General features: G+C 33.5%; 1 protein-coding gene across 6 annotated transcripts in view; it reads right to left on the reverse strand.

The window, feature by feature from the left end:
- PHF14 (PHD finger protein 14) overlaps positions 1–17,590 on the reverse strand; it is a 158,391-nt gene that overhangs the window by 93,660 nt on the left and 47,141 nt on the right. For all 6 annotated transcript variants that reach the window (XM_065752249.1, XM_065752251.1, XM_065752250.1 and 3 more), the window contains exons 14-16: positions 14,126–14,294; positions 716–766; positions 421–542 (exon numbers count right to left, since the gene is read on the reverse strand). In XM_065752249.1, coding sequence (XP_065608321.1) covers positions 421–542; positions 716–766; positions 14,126–14,294 — 342 coding nt within the window. The remainder of the gene's footprint in view (positions 1–420; positions 543–715; positions 767–14,125; positions 14,295–17,590) is intronic.

Below are 17,590 nucleotides of genomic sequence, written 5' to 3' on the forward strand. Positions count from 1 at the left end.
ATAAGCTGTATTAATGGAGGTAGCATTAATACATTTTTTAAAACATGAATTACTCATAATCCACACTTTAAATCATAAACCTGTTGATGATACTAATTTAATTATTCTTTAGATAGTCCTGTAGCTTTACTATCATTAAATTGCTGGTTTAGCTTTCTGACCCACTGTAAAACATTGACAACTCACACTGACAAGAGAAAATTAAATTCCTTTGTGTTAGAAAAACAGATTACCTTGGTTATATACATCTTAATCCACACTGTAAACATGTTTGTCAGGTCAATAAGTGAATCAAGTCAATGTTTCTGAACTAATGTCTCCCTTAAATATTTTACAAGCGTATTTTCTCAATGAAACCATGAAGACAAACTAATGAAGATGGAACTTTAATCCCTCATAAGCTTAGATCATCAAACCTACCTGACTAGATTCTCATTGTCTCCAGTCCCTTTGCATGTAGCACATTCAGTCCTTAAGTCCTCTGACTTGGGCTTCTTTTGCAGAACAGATTGCCGTTGTCTTCTTTCTCTGGGAATCCGTTCCTGTCATAACAGGAGACAGAAGAAAGGAATGGGGGGAAAGAAGGGGAAGAAAGCAAATATTTTCAATTACAGTAATGAAAGTAACATTTCAACCCAAAGTTTAATTTTTTTGTGAAAGTGTTTAAAACAAACAAACAAAAATAAATAAATAAATCAAAACACTATATTCCAACCTCAGGTTTTTCTTCTTCTGGCACAAAGCTTCGTTTTCGTCCTCTAGTTCTCTAGAAGAAAATACATTTAGATTTCAATACAAAGTAACACAATGTTTTTGCTATTTATTTATTAACCAAAACATTAACAAAACATACCACATGAAATCATTTAAAGAATTAGCTAGAGATCTACTGAGGGATATCTTCAATATCATATGTTAGAGAAAGGTACAAAACTGGCCTAAAAGTAAATATAAATAATATTGTTGAGTTGTGCATGTGGAGTCATACTTTGAAGAACACTAACTTCAGAATTATAAGTCTCATAAATTTGTTCCAGAAACTAGACAATTACAAAATGCATGAATTTAAATTCAATATGAATCCTTTACTACAGTAAATTGATACATGTTATCAGGGTACAAAGAAATTTACCTTATTGTTTGCCTGTGATTACAAGACCTCATGCACCCTAAGCTGTTTTTTGTTTGGTTTTCTTTTTTTTTTGTTACTATGGAATATTGTATAGCTTTTTTTAAATTTTTTCATACGTATTAAAAATTGGTGCTTTAAACCCATAATACACTATTAAACTGGCCTTTTGTAATCTAATTTATATTTCAGTAAAGGATATGCTTTTGTACAGTGTTTTCAATATAAACTAGGAAACTAAATTCTGAAAAACATTTTATCAGCTTTCCTTCATATATACTGAAGTATGCAATAGGAGAGATGAAAACAGCTATATGGCAGATCGTTTTCCAATCTTGTCAATTCTATGATTCTATACTAAGGAAGATGGTTGGGTGGGCAAATACTGGTGATGGACAGTTGGACTAGGTGATCCTGGAGTTCTTTTCCAGCATTAACTATATGTTAATATAAAAATAGTACAAAACAGATTAGAAAAGCAGTATGAAAAGCAGAATATCAGTATTGCATTTGGCCAAAAGAATAAAATGCCTATGGTGTTAAGGAAGTCATACTAAAAAGTAACGTCTCCATAAAGTAAAGCAACAAACAAAGGTTTAAAAACAAATATAAGTAACTACATGTAACACAGAAGTAAGTGTCGTTTCACTCTGTAACAGCACCAATATAAACTGCCATAACTTGGTAGTATCGCACTTGATTTAATAAGGAATGAAAATCAGAACAGTAGTAGAAAACATAAGAGACAAGCTACTTAATGTTTGATACTTCAAAATTAGTTATAAAAAGAACTTCATAATGCTTACTTTTCTTGGAGAACTTAGAAAGTCACTTGTCATGTGACCAAAAAATGCAGTCTACTTTTTCATTTCACTTATTAATTTTTAACACAGCTACTTTTGATGTCAGAATGGATAAAATTAGTGAACAAAATCTTAGAACAATTAAGAAGTAGCTGGACTGTAAAACAAAATTCAAAGTCAATAATATACTGCTTCTCCTGTTTAGTCAGGGATTACTATGTTTTTTTAAGGATTTTTCCTAGTTTCACAATAAAACCATTCAGTACTTTAAACTATTATTTATCATATAATTACATATTATATATTATATATAGTATAATTATAATAATATTATAATAATACTATATTATATTATTATACATTATAATAGTATACATTATATATTATTATATTATAATAGTATTATATTATAATAATATTACTTATAATATACTAATATATATTTAAACATAGCTACACTGTAAATAAAATTATCAGTTCAGCAGATATATACATCTCTACAAAAGAAGACTTTGACCTGCTTATGTTAATCAGATAGCGTTTGCAAAGGTTTTTTCTGTTTTTGAATAAGAGCTAACTTTGTAGTAAAAGGAACTTCAAACAAATGGACAACACTAATTTGTCTCCTTAGAAGACTAACACTGTTAAGATTTTCTTCCACATTTCCCTAAGGACAATTATTAAAAAACTGTAGGACAGTAAGAGCTTTGAATACTCTGAGAGTAACATTATTAACTTCCACAGATAAATGAAGATCCACAAAATGGAATGCTCTCACATTCTAAGCTTGCAGCTGCACGTATTGTGTTTAAGACAAATTATATCAGAAAAACAAAAGAGCCCAATAACAGCAAGAATTGTATTTCAAGTCATTTTTTTAGGAATTTCAAAGTAATACCTTACTTGGTCAATGCATAAACACACATAGGTCAGTATAAAAGTAATGCCTTCTATTTTACTCCATGGAAATTACAACTTAAACAAAGAGCACAATAACACTGTTTGATAGAGCAAATTCTCAGCTACAAAACAGTATTTTTCAACCCAGGCACCACCCAGTAGCTATGCATTTTTGTCTGCAATGAACAAGAGCCTGCATGCCACACTCCTAAAATTAAATCTCCACCAGCAAAGGTGATCCACTGTTGTTATCATCAATGCTGAAATGCACCACCCACTTCCTCACTGAGCTCATTACCACTGTTTGGTCTCCATAAACATTCAGCAAGCAGCAATGAATGTCAGTGAGCACCATTTTTTTCTAAGTGGAGAAATTCAATTTCACTCCTTTGCTTCATATACACTTCAACGTCAGTCATTTTGTCAGACTGTTCCTCTACTGCCAACTGCCTCAAAGCAATGAAACGTAATGGGATATTGGTGGCACGTCTCAGCCTCTACTGCCATACCACCAACATCTGCCTCTAACATTGTGGGCCAGAATAATAAAATAGGAGGCATTACTTCCAGAACACCCTTCATTATTTAAATAAGTTATGTTCAATTATTTATTACACATTTAGTAATAGTCACAATTGATGTGTACTGCTTTTCACAACTCAATTTCATGACAAACTTTTTTCCCTTCTGAAGTCTGTTAGAATTATATGTTGAGATGAAAAATCTAAACAGAAGTCAACAGAAAAGTTCAAAATGTACTATTAAAAAACAGCTGTTTTCCTAGATCATTGCTATTGGGCTACATTCATCTCAGACACATCTATACTATCTTTCCCAAGGATACTACTGAAAACTCTCCCTGCAGAAAAGAGCACAATAACAATTCAAATGGCATTAATCTCCACATGATGCCTTTTTCACTTGATTTCACAGTCCTGCAGGTTGAATCAAGGTGAGAGAGTAGAAAATGAGAATTGATAGGAGAAAGGTATCAGTGAACAACCCTCGCAATTTTCTCTCAACACATACTTATGAGTCCAAATCTGGAAGAATCAATTCATTACAAATATCTGAAATTGTTAATGTAGAATTAGAAATACTGATATAACATTCCATTTAAAATCTATTACAGATTTTATTTTTCTACCTTATGTTTTCTACCTTATATTCTACCTTATATGTTTACTAATGGCATGGCATACATTACTCATCACCTACGTACAAATACCTAAATTCACTGTAAATTATAGTTAGACCTAAAAAAGTTTTCTTCAGACATCAGCAAATTAACCACCAGCTTTACTACATCCAGACTCTGTCACAGTTGTATGAACATTTATGAACTCTGATAATTTCAAGCCCAATGTAGACCCCAATGAATGCAGCTGTGTAAAAAATGAGTAGCTACAAAAGTGCATACTGACGTACACAGTGTCCTTGTTTCTGATATTTAAGGCAAGAATTCATAATTATACAATTAGAATAATGTATAGATCCTGAAAACTAATATACTTTAGAAACAGTAACAATGAAATACTTTTAACCAAGTGGAATATACTGTACACTAATTACTATGTAAAAAAATAAGATGAAAACTAAATTAGAAAAGTAAAAATTATATTTTTATATGCTATCATAGGCATAGAAAAGAAGGAAAAAAAGTTGAGCTTCTTTCAGCCATCATTGTACTTTATGTCCAACTGTTGCATTCAGCAGCCTACTCTCATGGTTTGAAAGCTCACACATCAGCTTAGGGAATTCAAAATATCAGGACATAAATTGCTGAAAAAGCATTATACTGACACATGGAATGAATAATGAACATTGAACAAACAAAATGATCCCATATATTGTGGATCTAAGGCATGAGTGTTTCAGAACCAGGGGTACCTGTTAAGAAGGTATTAAAATAGACAAGAAATCAGTAGATAATGTGAATTCTAACCCACAGAAGGAAGTACTGTACTGAAAACACTTACTTAACAAAATCAGACAGCTAATAAACCTGCCCAAAATGGAACAACAAATGTTCAAAGAAAATTTGGCCAACAACAGGATCAGTTTTTCAACCGATAAGGAGGGAGAAACTTCTCTGAAGTCTTCAGGGAAAACTGATGTGGAATCTCTATTCTGGAGTTGGAAAAGCCATAATTTGGCTAAGTTTCACTTTCAAATGAGCTCCTTCATTCATAAGTAACTCAATAACAACATTCTTTATGTGTCATATTGTTGTCAAGAAATACACTGATTAAACAATTTTGAAAATTCTCAGAAAGAAATGAATTTGATACATGAAAGAACTGGAAGACTTCGGTAAAAGTCTAGGATCCTTACAGGATCCCACCCTTCAAATCAGTTCCACACACTGAAAGGAGATAATCTGTTTGCAAAGCAGTAAAGGAAACATAGCAGCAAAGAACCGCAGGAAAGGAAACAGACTGCCATCATTCATAGATGCAGCAAGCCAGTATGTTAGTTTGCAAATGTGAAAGCAGAACGTTGAATGTGACAGAACTGGTGCATACATGACCCCAAACCACCACGGCTGTCAGCAAACCACATCATTATCCCTCATTCCTTTGTCTGCAAGACAAAGCTTTAAACCCACTCAACCAAAGACAGCAGCAAAAAGAAGAATTCTCTCTTCGAGCATTTTTGCTCTCCCATGAAGAAAATCAGCAGGATTCAGAACTGTCCAAAAGGAGATGGCAATCCCCAAAAATCAAAAGTATGTGCAGTCCTGTTCAATACTGAGCATTTAATGAAATGTAACAAGAGGATAAAAACACAGGAGTTTTCAGCATTATAAAGAAATTGAAAAGAAATGAAACATTGGGATCATCTACGGTCAGCAGAAGTGGTCAGTAACAGATCAAGTGCAGGTAAATGAAAGCAAAATAGCATGGTTTTGACTTTGATCAGCTCACTTTGTTTTTTAGTAAATCACCGACAATTCTGAATGACAATTCCAGACAGTTGCTTGAGAAAATGTATTTAAACATGATGGGTGAGAGCACAACAATGTTTAAAAGCACTTAAGAGATGCCACAGCAGAAAGGTCTGCTCTGAGTTTCACCTTTTCTTACTATGTTAATTGGCTAGAATTTCTCTTAATGTTTGCACGCAAGCACTGCAAAGAGGCCCAGCACATCTGCTTATGCAGTTATATCTGTGCAAATTCGGAGGTTTTACTACATTTGCATTTACTGCTTCTGCTAGTGGAAAGGATAGATGATCTTTACTATGCTGGTACTTCTGTACCTTTTGGCTGTCAAAGAAGTAACACTACATAATTCATAGGGCTCCCTTTTGTTACTGAGTTGCTAATACCATTGATAGCGATCACACCATAAAATAATACTTTTCCATATGTTAGTGAGCACAGTAAATTTATTCAGAACTTCCTCCAAGTGCTCCCTCGGTTTTGAGGCACATGGTATCATGTAATGGTATCATGAGGAAGGTAGGCATTTCTGTCTGAGAATTTCATATAAGCAATACAAAACTAGTCACAAAAAAAGGGATTGCAATTGTAACCACATTCCTGCGCAGTTGAAACTGCACAGCTAATGTGAACTTCCACATTTGGTAAAGACAGTAATTTTTAATCCATATCCCCTTGTCTTCATAAAGAGTTCAATGTTGCCAATGTACTTTGCTAATGGAAAAGGTATAATTGAGATAGTTGCAGAAAAACCCTTTTGTCTATGTTTTGTTTAAAGGAAAAAAAAAAAACCATAGAACTACTGATAGAATCACACAGGCATAAAATTACTTTAAATAAAGGTAAGGACAGTTAATGTAGACACCAGATGGCACACTCGCTCAACAGAGATCAAAGAAAATACCTTGAATGGTAAATTTTGGCACTCATCAAAATATATCTCTGGAATAATTATTTAATTTTCTGTAAAGCTGGCAGTAATAAAAAGAGACCTGCCAGACAAAAGAAAAAAAAAAGAAATGGCAGTAAATCAATATATGATTAAAATAATAAATAAGTCAACCATGAAGCTTAATTACAGAGACTTAGAATTTGCTCTCCCTCTATTTAGTTTTCTTTCTTGTAAGAACTTCCATTATGCAGGATTTTTTTTTCCAGCATTCCTATCTCTATTCTGCCAAGTTGCACTATCTTTTGAAATTAACACCGAACGACAGTTTCTAAGAATTAAACATAAAAATGAGAATTAGAATTACTTTACATCTAAAAAGGCAAAAAAAACCCCAAAAACCTGAAAAAACAAGGCAGTTTGCAGACGTGAAATAAATTATTTACTGGAAAAGTTAACCTAAATGTCTATTTTCACAAGGCCTTACTTGAAAAACTGCCAGATATATATATCAAATATCGTTTGGAATATGCCCGTCGTTGCTACAGTAAAAATTAGTTATCTATGGATTTTGTTCCTTAACAATACTAAAACCAAACGACTCTTCCTTCCCCAACTCCAAGCACTCTTATATAGTCCACTCACTTCAAACACTGTTGAAGAGCTGCATTACTTTGTTTTACTTTCTCTCTTTCAAGCCCAAACAAATAGTTCAGCTATCTAAGTAACCATCAAGTATTCAGGTAGTTGGCAGGCTGCTAGATCTAGTTTCTACAGATTTTAATTGATACACCATAGATTTGCTTGATCTTTAGTATTTATTACTGAGGGGTAAAAAAGAATGTTGTAAATTACCTTCACTTCTAAATAAATACCTTTAGTTTCAGAAAACTGAGGAAATCCCGATTTAGTTCTTTTCACATGTTGAATTAGCAGCAATTTCCAAGCTGAATACTGTAAAGGGACTGCAACCAAATGACAGTTGCTTCATTTGGAATTCTACTCAAACTTCAGTGAGTTGACGAATCACTGACAACGTCAACTAATGTGACAGATAAGAGTTTTAATATTTTTTTATTTACTTTACGAAGCCCTAAGGAACCAAATTGAAATTGTTTTTCTATTTTCCTTCTGTAACCATCCCTTATTCAAAACTTGTATCTATGACATCACATAATTAAATTACACAATAGATGTTTGGAAATAACTTGCTTTAAATACTTCAGCTAAACACAAAATAACAATTGTTTATCTTTTAATATATGTGGGAAGAAAGAGAAAATAATTATTCATCTTTTTATAGTCAAACAAAAGCAAGAAATAGTAATTTATTGTAAATTATAAAATTTATTTATAAAACAATAGCAAAATACACAACAATTCCCTGTGCTGAATACGGTTTGTAGGTGCTTTGTCAGTATTTTTATTTTTTTTTAAACTAATCTACTTAAAGCGTTGCCCCTCAGGCACAGATTTGTTTTCTTTCATGTTCCAAAGAACGAACAGCATACTGCTGGCAAATAAAATAATTCCTTTCCCCAAAACACTGTGTTTTTACTGCTTAACAGAAAAGCCCCTGTCTGCTCACTGGATTTTATACAGTGATTACAGAAGAAGAAAAGTTATCAGATTTTCAGTTCTCAAGTAATGAAAATGAGAAAATCAGAAGATGGAATCATTTTTAAATCCCTCGAGAAACTATTTGATGTTCTAAATCCTTTACAAAAAGGCAACTTCTCCATTTCAACAGTGGGCAAATGTTTTCATTTAAAAAGAACTAAAAATGGAATCTATACACAAGAAAATGCTAATATGCTCATTAAAACTACCCCAGAATTACAAGAAAAAGCACTCCCTACCACCTCTTACAGCACATGGCCAGCCCCAGCTGCAGTTTTGCTTTAGAAAGATGTGTGTGTTTGTGACCTTTCTTACAGAAACTCCTTTATTCTGCCGAAGACAGTCTGAATACTAGATAAACAGGAAACTTCCAAGAAAAGGAACTATTGAAATTATACCTAGAGATTTTTGTTTGTTTGTTTCAAGGGACAGAAGCAGGTAATCATCTTGAAAAAAGTACAGTATCAGACTATTAAAATTATTTAACTGATGAGAACCTTGGTGAACAATCACCTGTGTTCTCTTTTTCATTTGAGGATATCAAAGCAAGTTGCAATTTATAAAAAGCTGATTTGTGTTAATAAGGATAATCTCATGAAGGCTCTCATAAACTGAACATACATAAATCTACAGAAGAACAGTACTAATCTCTCAGCTTACCCTCTAAAGCACTAGCTGTACCTCTTAGAAACATACACTATTAGTGTTTTCTTTTAATTTTTATAACAAAACCATCCAATGTGAAGAAACTATATGTTCTGAGAGCAAACATTAAAACATATCTTTTTAGTTGGTACAAAAAAAAAAGCAAAAACGTTTAGATAGTTCAGCTTATTCAAATTAGCTATTGGTTCCCTGAAATTCACTAGCAGTAATAATGATTCATGAAGCTTATATAAGTATGAAATTGGAATTACAAGGATTATGGATTTAAATAGAACTAGTTTGAAAAGTTATCTACTGAAATCCAGAAAATTGCTTAAACAATTATTAAAATTACTAAGTAAGGTTTGAATTTATAAGCAGTGTTTTTGCTTATACTTCTGTTTATATATTCATCTCTTACACACTAAAGACCTAACAGTCTATTCACATGCAATAAATACTTGTTTAGATTTTTAAATATACTGCTGAGCATTTATGCATAATCTTACAAAACCTTTTCAGACAAGTTAAAAGCAAGAAATAGATCATGAGCTTTAATTTCTCTTAAACATATAATATGCTACGCACACTCTTCAAAACATTGTAGTTCAAAGGGCTGCACGTTCTCACTGTTGTCTCATCTACTTTGAAATGGTTGCTCTTGATATAAATATCCTTTGATACAAATACCCCAAACCATTTGAACCCTAAGAGATTGAAATACTCAAGTAAATTTACAGAGTTATTTTAAAGAACTTACAAAAGATTAGGGTGCAAAATACTGCCCTGACAAAATTTAGAGAACTGCGCAAGCGAGAAGCTTGATCCTGGTTCTGAATAGTCTTCTCCAGTCATACTTCTCTCTCACTTCCAAATTCTAGAGAGACATTGAGTCCTCAATGTTACAATGAAGCTCTGAATAGCAGTATATCTCCCGTTACCATTGGTCTCTGGTCCCTTTGGTTCAGATCTACGATTAGGCTGAACAATGCAGTCCCAGTAGGAAACAAATTTTCATTAGTCTCCACCTCCCTCTCTACCAGCTGGGAAAGAAGTATAACTCAAAGTTCTTCCCAGACCAGCAATTATTTATGAGCCAAGCTTCTGCACAAGCATACTAAAGATACAAAGAAACAGCACCTCATTAACAATAACACAGAGAATCCTATTCTAAAACCCTGCTAAGAAGTATCTTGAGACACAGGTAAGGCTAAGCATTTAAGAGACTTAAAGCGAGAATACCCTGAAAATATTTCTAAGTTCAGAGAAAATAAAGTAAAAGAGATCACATGGGTTACAGAATTTAAACAGATATCCTATTTATTTTAAGAATAATGCAGAACAAAAATAGTGGAAAGTGTGCAAAAAAAAAAAACACCTAAATTTCTATTTTCTTCTAAAAAGAATTTATAAATATGTATTTACATACACACATGCACTTATACATATATATTTGCAGGATTTAAGTACACCTAAGTAGATTAGATAAGAAACAATAGTATAATACATAATATTTCTCAAATGTCATCTTATTTTTCATAGCCAGGTGGAAATGTGAGGGGAAAAAAAACATTACAGAAAAGGTAAAAAGCAATTATTCATGAAAAAGCCTGTATTTTATCCTATCTACCAAATATGAGTTGCAAGACAAATTAATAACAAAATTTAGTAAGTAACATCCAAACAAAACAAAAGCCTTTTCACAATTGAATCAATTGAAAACAAATTTATGCAAAACACATGGAAATTCCCTTATGAGCAACAAACATACAATTCAACAGTCTAATTGCACTTGTTGATTATAACTGTAAACAAAGATGATTGCACACTGTTAGGTAAGTGGGTCTGCCAATTTCTTGAATAACAAAATTAAATTGAATAAAATGTTCAGAGATATTAAGATGAGAGAACTGTGAAGTAAATATATTTTTAATTTATTCATTTTTTTCTTCCCTATTTTCATATTTACAAGTAAATACACAAAGGCTCCCCAAAGAGAGACCATATATCTGGTCGTTACTGTTAAGTTATACCATAGAGACATTCTCTCCATAATCAGATAAAACCTTTCCTTTCTAACAAGAAGGTAGCTGGGAATCCCATACAACGTAGAGATGTCTACTATGTCTTCCAAGATCAGCACTTCTCATTTTGTTATATCACCTAAACATATAAGACTCAAGAAAGAATTCAGCAGAGTTTAGAAAAAGAAATAAGCAAGGTATCAGGTGTGTGAAATTTCTCTTCCATGGTTAAGGAAAAGACAATGACAGTGAAACAAACAAAAAATGTCAACTACAGGAAATCTGAACAATCAGAGCTAAATAATCTGTAAGAGATAGGTTTATAACAGGATACCATATCTTCCAAATTTGTGTTCTGCATAACAGTAAAGAACTGGAGAGAACCGAAAGACACCCTAAAAATTCAACCAGAGGAACAAAGTCTTTATCAGACTGGTAGCCTTAATTCTTCCAGAGTGTAATGTTGTACTTTGCCAACATATTAGCCCACTAAGTAAATTTTATCTCCATGTCATAGAAATCCATGTGTGTTAATAGGGGAGTACTAGATCCCTGTGCAGCACCAGTGACACATCAAAGTGGAGGGAGCACTTAAGAACAGCTACACAAACTTCTCTACACTTAGCACAGATGAAACTTAGCCAGTATCACATATGCAGAGAAATAAAGTATCAACATTCCAGTCCGGTTCAGTCTAGTTCCAAGACTAATATAATAAGAAAGAAAGTGTTCAAAATCGAAGGCCTTACTCTAATCTACAGGCAAGACAACTGGAGAGCACACACTAGAGAGATGAGCAGAATGGATTCCCAGTCAGATTTATTTTTCTCTTCGAACAGGAAACGCAAATGGAATAATGAAGTCTTCTGGGAGCTGTAGTTCATTCTTTCTCTTCTGAGAAGGGTACACAGCTATGGACAGAACTACATCATTAACTAACTCCCAGCACACTATCTGATGTCATGATATGGAACACCAATAACAAAAAAAATAGAATCATGTCATAAAGCAAACTTGCTTTCCTATACATTCACAAATCCATACTATGCCTTACATCACACTTATATTACCAGTATGAACATCCTTCCTATAATACTTTGAGTTCTCTTCCCTACATTTGTGAATCCCTAACCCCTACCACTATATTAGGTTTAGAAATGGGAAAGAGAAAGAAGACAAATGGAAGGAGATGTAAAATGTGAAAACCAGATTAAGTCTCTCTTCTGCATGAAGAGCAAGGCTACAATCAATTTAACCGATCCAGACAACTGTTAAGAACCTATTGATTCTCACATGTAGGGAAGAAGGGAATTTTCACTGAGAAGAAAGGGGGCCACTCAGTTATTCATAAAATTTAATTTTTTGAACAGTCCAACTAGTTACAGCTAAATTACTTGTTTTCCCTTGAGTTAGGAGTTTGACTCAACGATCCTTTATGGACCCTTTTCAATTCAGGTTATTCTATGATTCTATCACTCTACTCTTAAAGCTCTTCTTAGTCACAGACTAGGAAAAGGAAGCTATTACGTAAACCAAAGCTGCAGCCCAAGCATAGAAAAAGTATAGAAATCTATTTAAAACAAACATTTAGGAGAAAAATACCCACTTAATACCATCAGGGTATACGCAGAGGAAGTATGGTGTATCTACTAGTACAAACATCAGAAGTCAGAAAATGCCTCTGAGGAAAATGAAGATCTAAACAATGTAAATAACTGCATGTTGGAGAAAGTATATTTAACCCAAAATTGAGTTGGTTTAGGTATCTTCTAAGATTGGTAGCATTCTGGAAGAACCACAGCCTACATATAAATACTACAAATATTAAAAGATTCACTGGAACATGAGTTATTCCCTAAACTCGACCAAAAAGTCCTTTGATAACATCTATGCACATTTTCTAAGTGATGTGACACATCACACATAGAAAAACCTTGTTTTATGAATAGAACAAAAGTTTAAGCACGAGAATACTGGAAAAACACAACAGAAATTAATGCAAAGTTCTACTCTCAAGTGAAAAAGGTCACATATTTCTTTAGTCTATGAAGCAAGAATTCTTCTATAAGCAAAATAAACTAAAGCAACCAAAAAAAAAAAGAAAGAAAAACACCACCAAAGAAAAATGAAAGAAAAAATATTTGCACAAGAAAACGCACAGTGACAAGGAAATGACATACAGTGTCTTGTGAAAATCAAAAAATATGCAGACAAGTTATCAGGTTATTCAGACATAAGAAATAAATTACTTTTCAATTGTAATATATATCTACCTGAGCACAGGTAAGAAGCCAGAATGACTTCTGGCTCACATCTTTGTTCAGCAGTACCCATCTGAGACTTAACCTGCTAAACAAGCTTTTGAAGTGAACGGTTAACTACCATGAAAACAGTGGTAAGAAGACAGACGTGCTGTTCCTCCTGATGAACAAAATGTGGACATCCAAACAGCTACTGTCGCCATGACAAACATGATGCAATGCTCCTGACAATTTGGGTAGGCAGGAGTGCCCCTAGCAACCAGCTGCTGATGGAGAGGATAAAACCCCCAAGAATTCCAAGGAAGAATCGGTACCCCTCCACTGAATTGCAGTCGTGACTGACTCACTGCCTCCCTACAGACCAAGAAGACTGCTAGTGCTGACTATGTACACCTTTTAAACAGTTTGCTAGGATTTCTGCCTTTACTGTTGCTGACTTCCCCATCTTTCTCACATTCCTTAGTAGCTTAGAATTTGTAATAAATCACTGGACAGTATTTGGCCTCGTTTGTTGCCTTAATCTTCTTCTGAGTATATAAATGTCAAACTATTGCCTCCAATAATTGGATCGAGACAGTGTATGAGAACAAAGTGCCTGTACTATTAAGGGAAAGAAAAACACTTGTAAAGCTTAAGCGCAAACAGAACCTTCTGTTTTTCTGCAATAAGCAAGGGCTTTAGTGATCAAGATGACTGGATAAGGTTGCACAACACTTCAGTTCAGAATTCTATCGCGCTATCTACAATCTATTAGTAATTATTTACTTCAGCAAAACTGCTTTTTTAACACACATAATAAAGCCTTATTCAACCTAAGTAATAAAACCTTCAAAATTCCCAAAAGATAAGTTACTTTAAACAAAACTACTATGAATACGAGCTATATAACAATAACTCAGCTCTTATTTACCGTATTTCTGATTGGAATTTTCTTCGGTTCTGGTGGCACATCCTGAGGAACAAATTTCACTGGTTCCTTAATCTGCCTCCGTGATCTTTTGGTCCCATCTGGTAAGGTTTCCATGGCAATATCAGCTTCCATGTCACTGCTACCTGCCTGGTCACACTCTGAGCACTGCCTGCAAAGTGAAAGATATTTTATTTAAAACTGCAGCCACAAAAGAGAACAAAAACAAATGTTCTGAGGTAGGGAAAAAAATTGTAAGAAGTGTTTGGGTTTGAAAGATGTAAATTAAAGTCAGTAAACCCAATGGCAACTAAAAAATCTCTCAAATGCATGATAATTTAGTCATCTGTGAATAAAAACATCAAGACTTATTCTGTTGCGGCGTTGTTTTTTTTTCTGACAGTACTCGCAGACTGAAAACCAAGCCTTTAGAAGATCCCATCTTATTTCAGTATTTATATGCTACTATATCACTATTTTTAACTGCATCCACTGATCTGCAATCTATTAATTATTGAAAATGCTGCTGTAGTTTAATCTCTACACTGCTTAAATCATTCTGATGAGAGCAGTCTTTAGTGGCAAGATTTAGAAAAAGGATTTAGAAAAAAATACCCATTTTGAAAATCAATTGTAAAATCTATTTCCTAAGGGAGAAAGTTCTAAATAAAAAAAATAAAAATAAAAAGGTTTTAAATTAAAACAACAGTTATGTATTAATAATCTTTGAATAATAAGTTGAAAAAAACATGCCTGTTGAGTTTCTGAGAAAGTGCCTAATCACAATCTGAACTTCAAAGTGCACACTGTCTGAGGAAATGCTATAGACAACCACCAAGATGGTATTAACAAGATAGGGAACTCATTAAGTTTTGTTCTCATTTGCAAAAATGACTCATTTTTTTGCAAAGTCATAAATGCAGATGGTAACTAAAAATATGTTAAATGAAAATTTAAAAATTATATCCACCAATAAAGGATTTGCATTTTTTCCTCACGTAATATTTTCAATTCCGCAAACTATGAATCCCTTCAAGCAAATTCTAATTCACCACTGTTTTTGTATATTCAAAATATTCCTTTAATTGTAACAGCTAAAATATAAAAATAGCCTGCTACTGATTAGCATTAAAAGGGATACATACGTTGTCTAAATCAAGTTGCAAATTTGCTCTGCAAGGAGACAAGCCAAAATAAATGTATTTAGTAATTTGTAGTTAAGTGTTAATAAACACTTGAGAGAAATGTTACCAAGATTAATAATTTCTTATCATTGAAGGAATTCAGACCAGTAAAAACAGAATACGTGATAGTGCTAGTGGCATTTGCTGATCTAGAAAAGCAGTACAACAAGGCAGACTGCAGGAGAGATATTGTGTGAAGACTTAATGGTCAAAACACAAGGAAGTCAGCCCTTTATTAACATTCCTGCATCAGTCACATTTCAGTGGAAAGCACAACTAAAATTATTTACTATGATCTGCTTACACAGATGTAAACAAGAGATATGAAGCTATTCCTAAAGTGCCATTTTCACCAATTCTCACAAAAAAAAAAAAAAAACAACTACATTATGGTAAAAGTATGCACTATGTGTATTATTATATTTTAAGGCACACTGTAATTAAAGAGCTGCATTAAAAATGAAGTTTTGTAAGAAAAAAACAGTAGTATGATCTTACAAAAATGTCTGTAGCTGGGAACCTGGTCTGTTGAATCTGACACTGAATCTGCTTAAAACATTCCCATTCTTTAGCTGTCTACTACTAAAAGGGAAAGACATTTTACTCCTCCATAAGCTCAAGCAATTACACAAAAAACAAACTATGCAGACCTGTAAAGTACTCTAGTTTCACTAGGGCCCTATTTAAACATATAAACATATTATAGTAATGTTGATGTTAATGGAGAAGATAATGAACATCCAAGAGATAAGACACTACCTGCAGATTTCTGAAATTCCATTTCTATGACCAAGGCTGCTCTGAAACAGGTGGTAAAAGTCTCACAGCAACCAAAAGAAAAAAAAAAGTTCTATAAAAAGAAAGCTGCAAGACCACAACAAGTTGGGAGGCAGGGGGTAAATACACAGAACAAAACCTTACTAATAAACCAAAGGTGAAGGAAAAAAAAGAGAAAGTTACAAACACGAACTTCCAAGGAAACTCTTCATTTACTGGAATAGCCTCTACTATCACAGGTAACTACATCTTATCAACCCTTTTATTAAGCAGTCAAGCTATCAAGTTGTTTTGTTGTTAGCTCCCACAGGATCCACAGAAAAGCTATTACAGAAATACAGTCTTCTAACTTGGAAACAATCTTCCTAACTTTCAGCTCATATTATGGTTTATTTCAACATGGTTCTTGAATTTAAAGCACTCCCTTCTTCCATTCTGCTATTTATTTCCAATATATTCATGGATAGCACAGAACTCCCGTTCCTACTCCAGCAGTGCTAAAGTCATGTTCGTTTTATTTTGTTTCAAGGACAATCAGTGAATTGAGAACCTATCACAACAGGTCATCTTTCCATCTGTTCAGACTATGTCTTAATTAGCAAGTATTGCCATGCAACACAAGAAACTTAATAGGAAAAACTGTGCAGAAGATTCTATTTCTGTACATGGCTTTTGTTTTCCTTTTAATCTGGATTTGCTTAATCTAGCCTCAGGGAAAATCAGTAGTTGAATGCAATAATCTTCTGGACACATCTGAAAAGAATGCAGTTACAGTGTTCCATGGTCCACAACATGAACCTCAAAGCAGCAAGTGATTTACTCCAAACTGCACATTAAAATGTTGAAATAGATTTGCCCCCCTGTAGAAAACAGGAGACAACAATAACTGAACAGAATGTTTTGGGTATACTATCAGTGTCTTAAAGCACCGCAGCACGGCTTAACAGAAGTCTCCTATACTTCAGAACAAATTCCCATAGTATAAGTAAGGTAAAATTCATTACATTATTGGACATCAAGTAATCATGACAAAAGAGACTTAACAGACGAAAGAGACGTTTTCAATAAAAACATACTCACAGAAGTATCACCTTACACTTGCCTTACATGATCATTAAGTCATAACTCTGAAAGCATTCATGTTGATCATAAATGGAAGCAAGAAAGTAGTATTATGTGAAAATAACAACAAAAAAGGTCTTCTACATCTTTTCAAAAGCAAGTATAAATGCCAAACTTAAACAAAAGTTAAATGAAGGCACTGCAACATCTTAGCCCCTGAGAAATAGCATTACTCAGATGTTCAGATTATCTAGTTATGTATTGGTCACACAAAGCACATTTCCCTTCAGCAAGAAAGATAACACTATAATGGTATTATCACCACAAAGTGTTATGAGCCTCATGCTCTAACTTGGGTTTATCTCATTCTGTATATGAATACTTACAAAGAAAACACTGTAGATTAGATGCCTGAGAGAAGTTATGGACTTCCTAAAAAGAAGTA

Source organism: Cyrtonyx montezumae, unplaced genomic scaffold, assembly GCF_038088225.1.
Source record: "Cyrtonyx montezumae isolate F1298 unplaced genomic scaffold, pur_monq_1.0 scaffold_8, whole genome shotgun sequence".
Taxonomy (NCBI): Eukaryota; Metazoa; Chordata; class Aves; order Galliformes; family Odontophoridae; genus Cyrtonyx; species Cyrtonyx montezumae.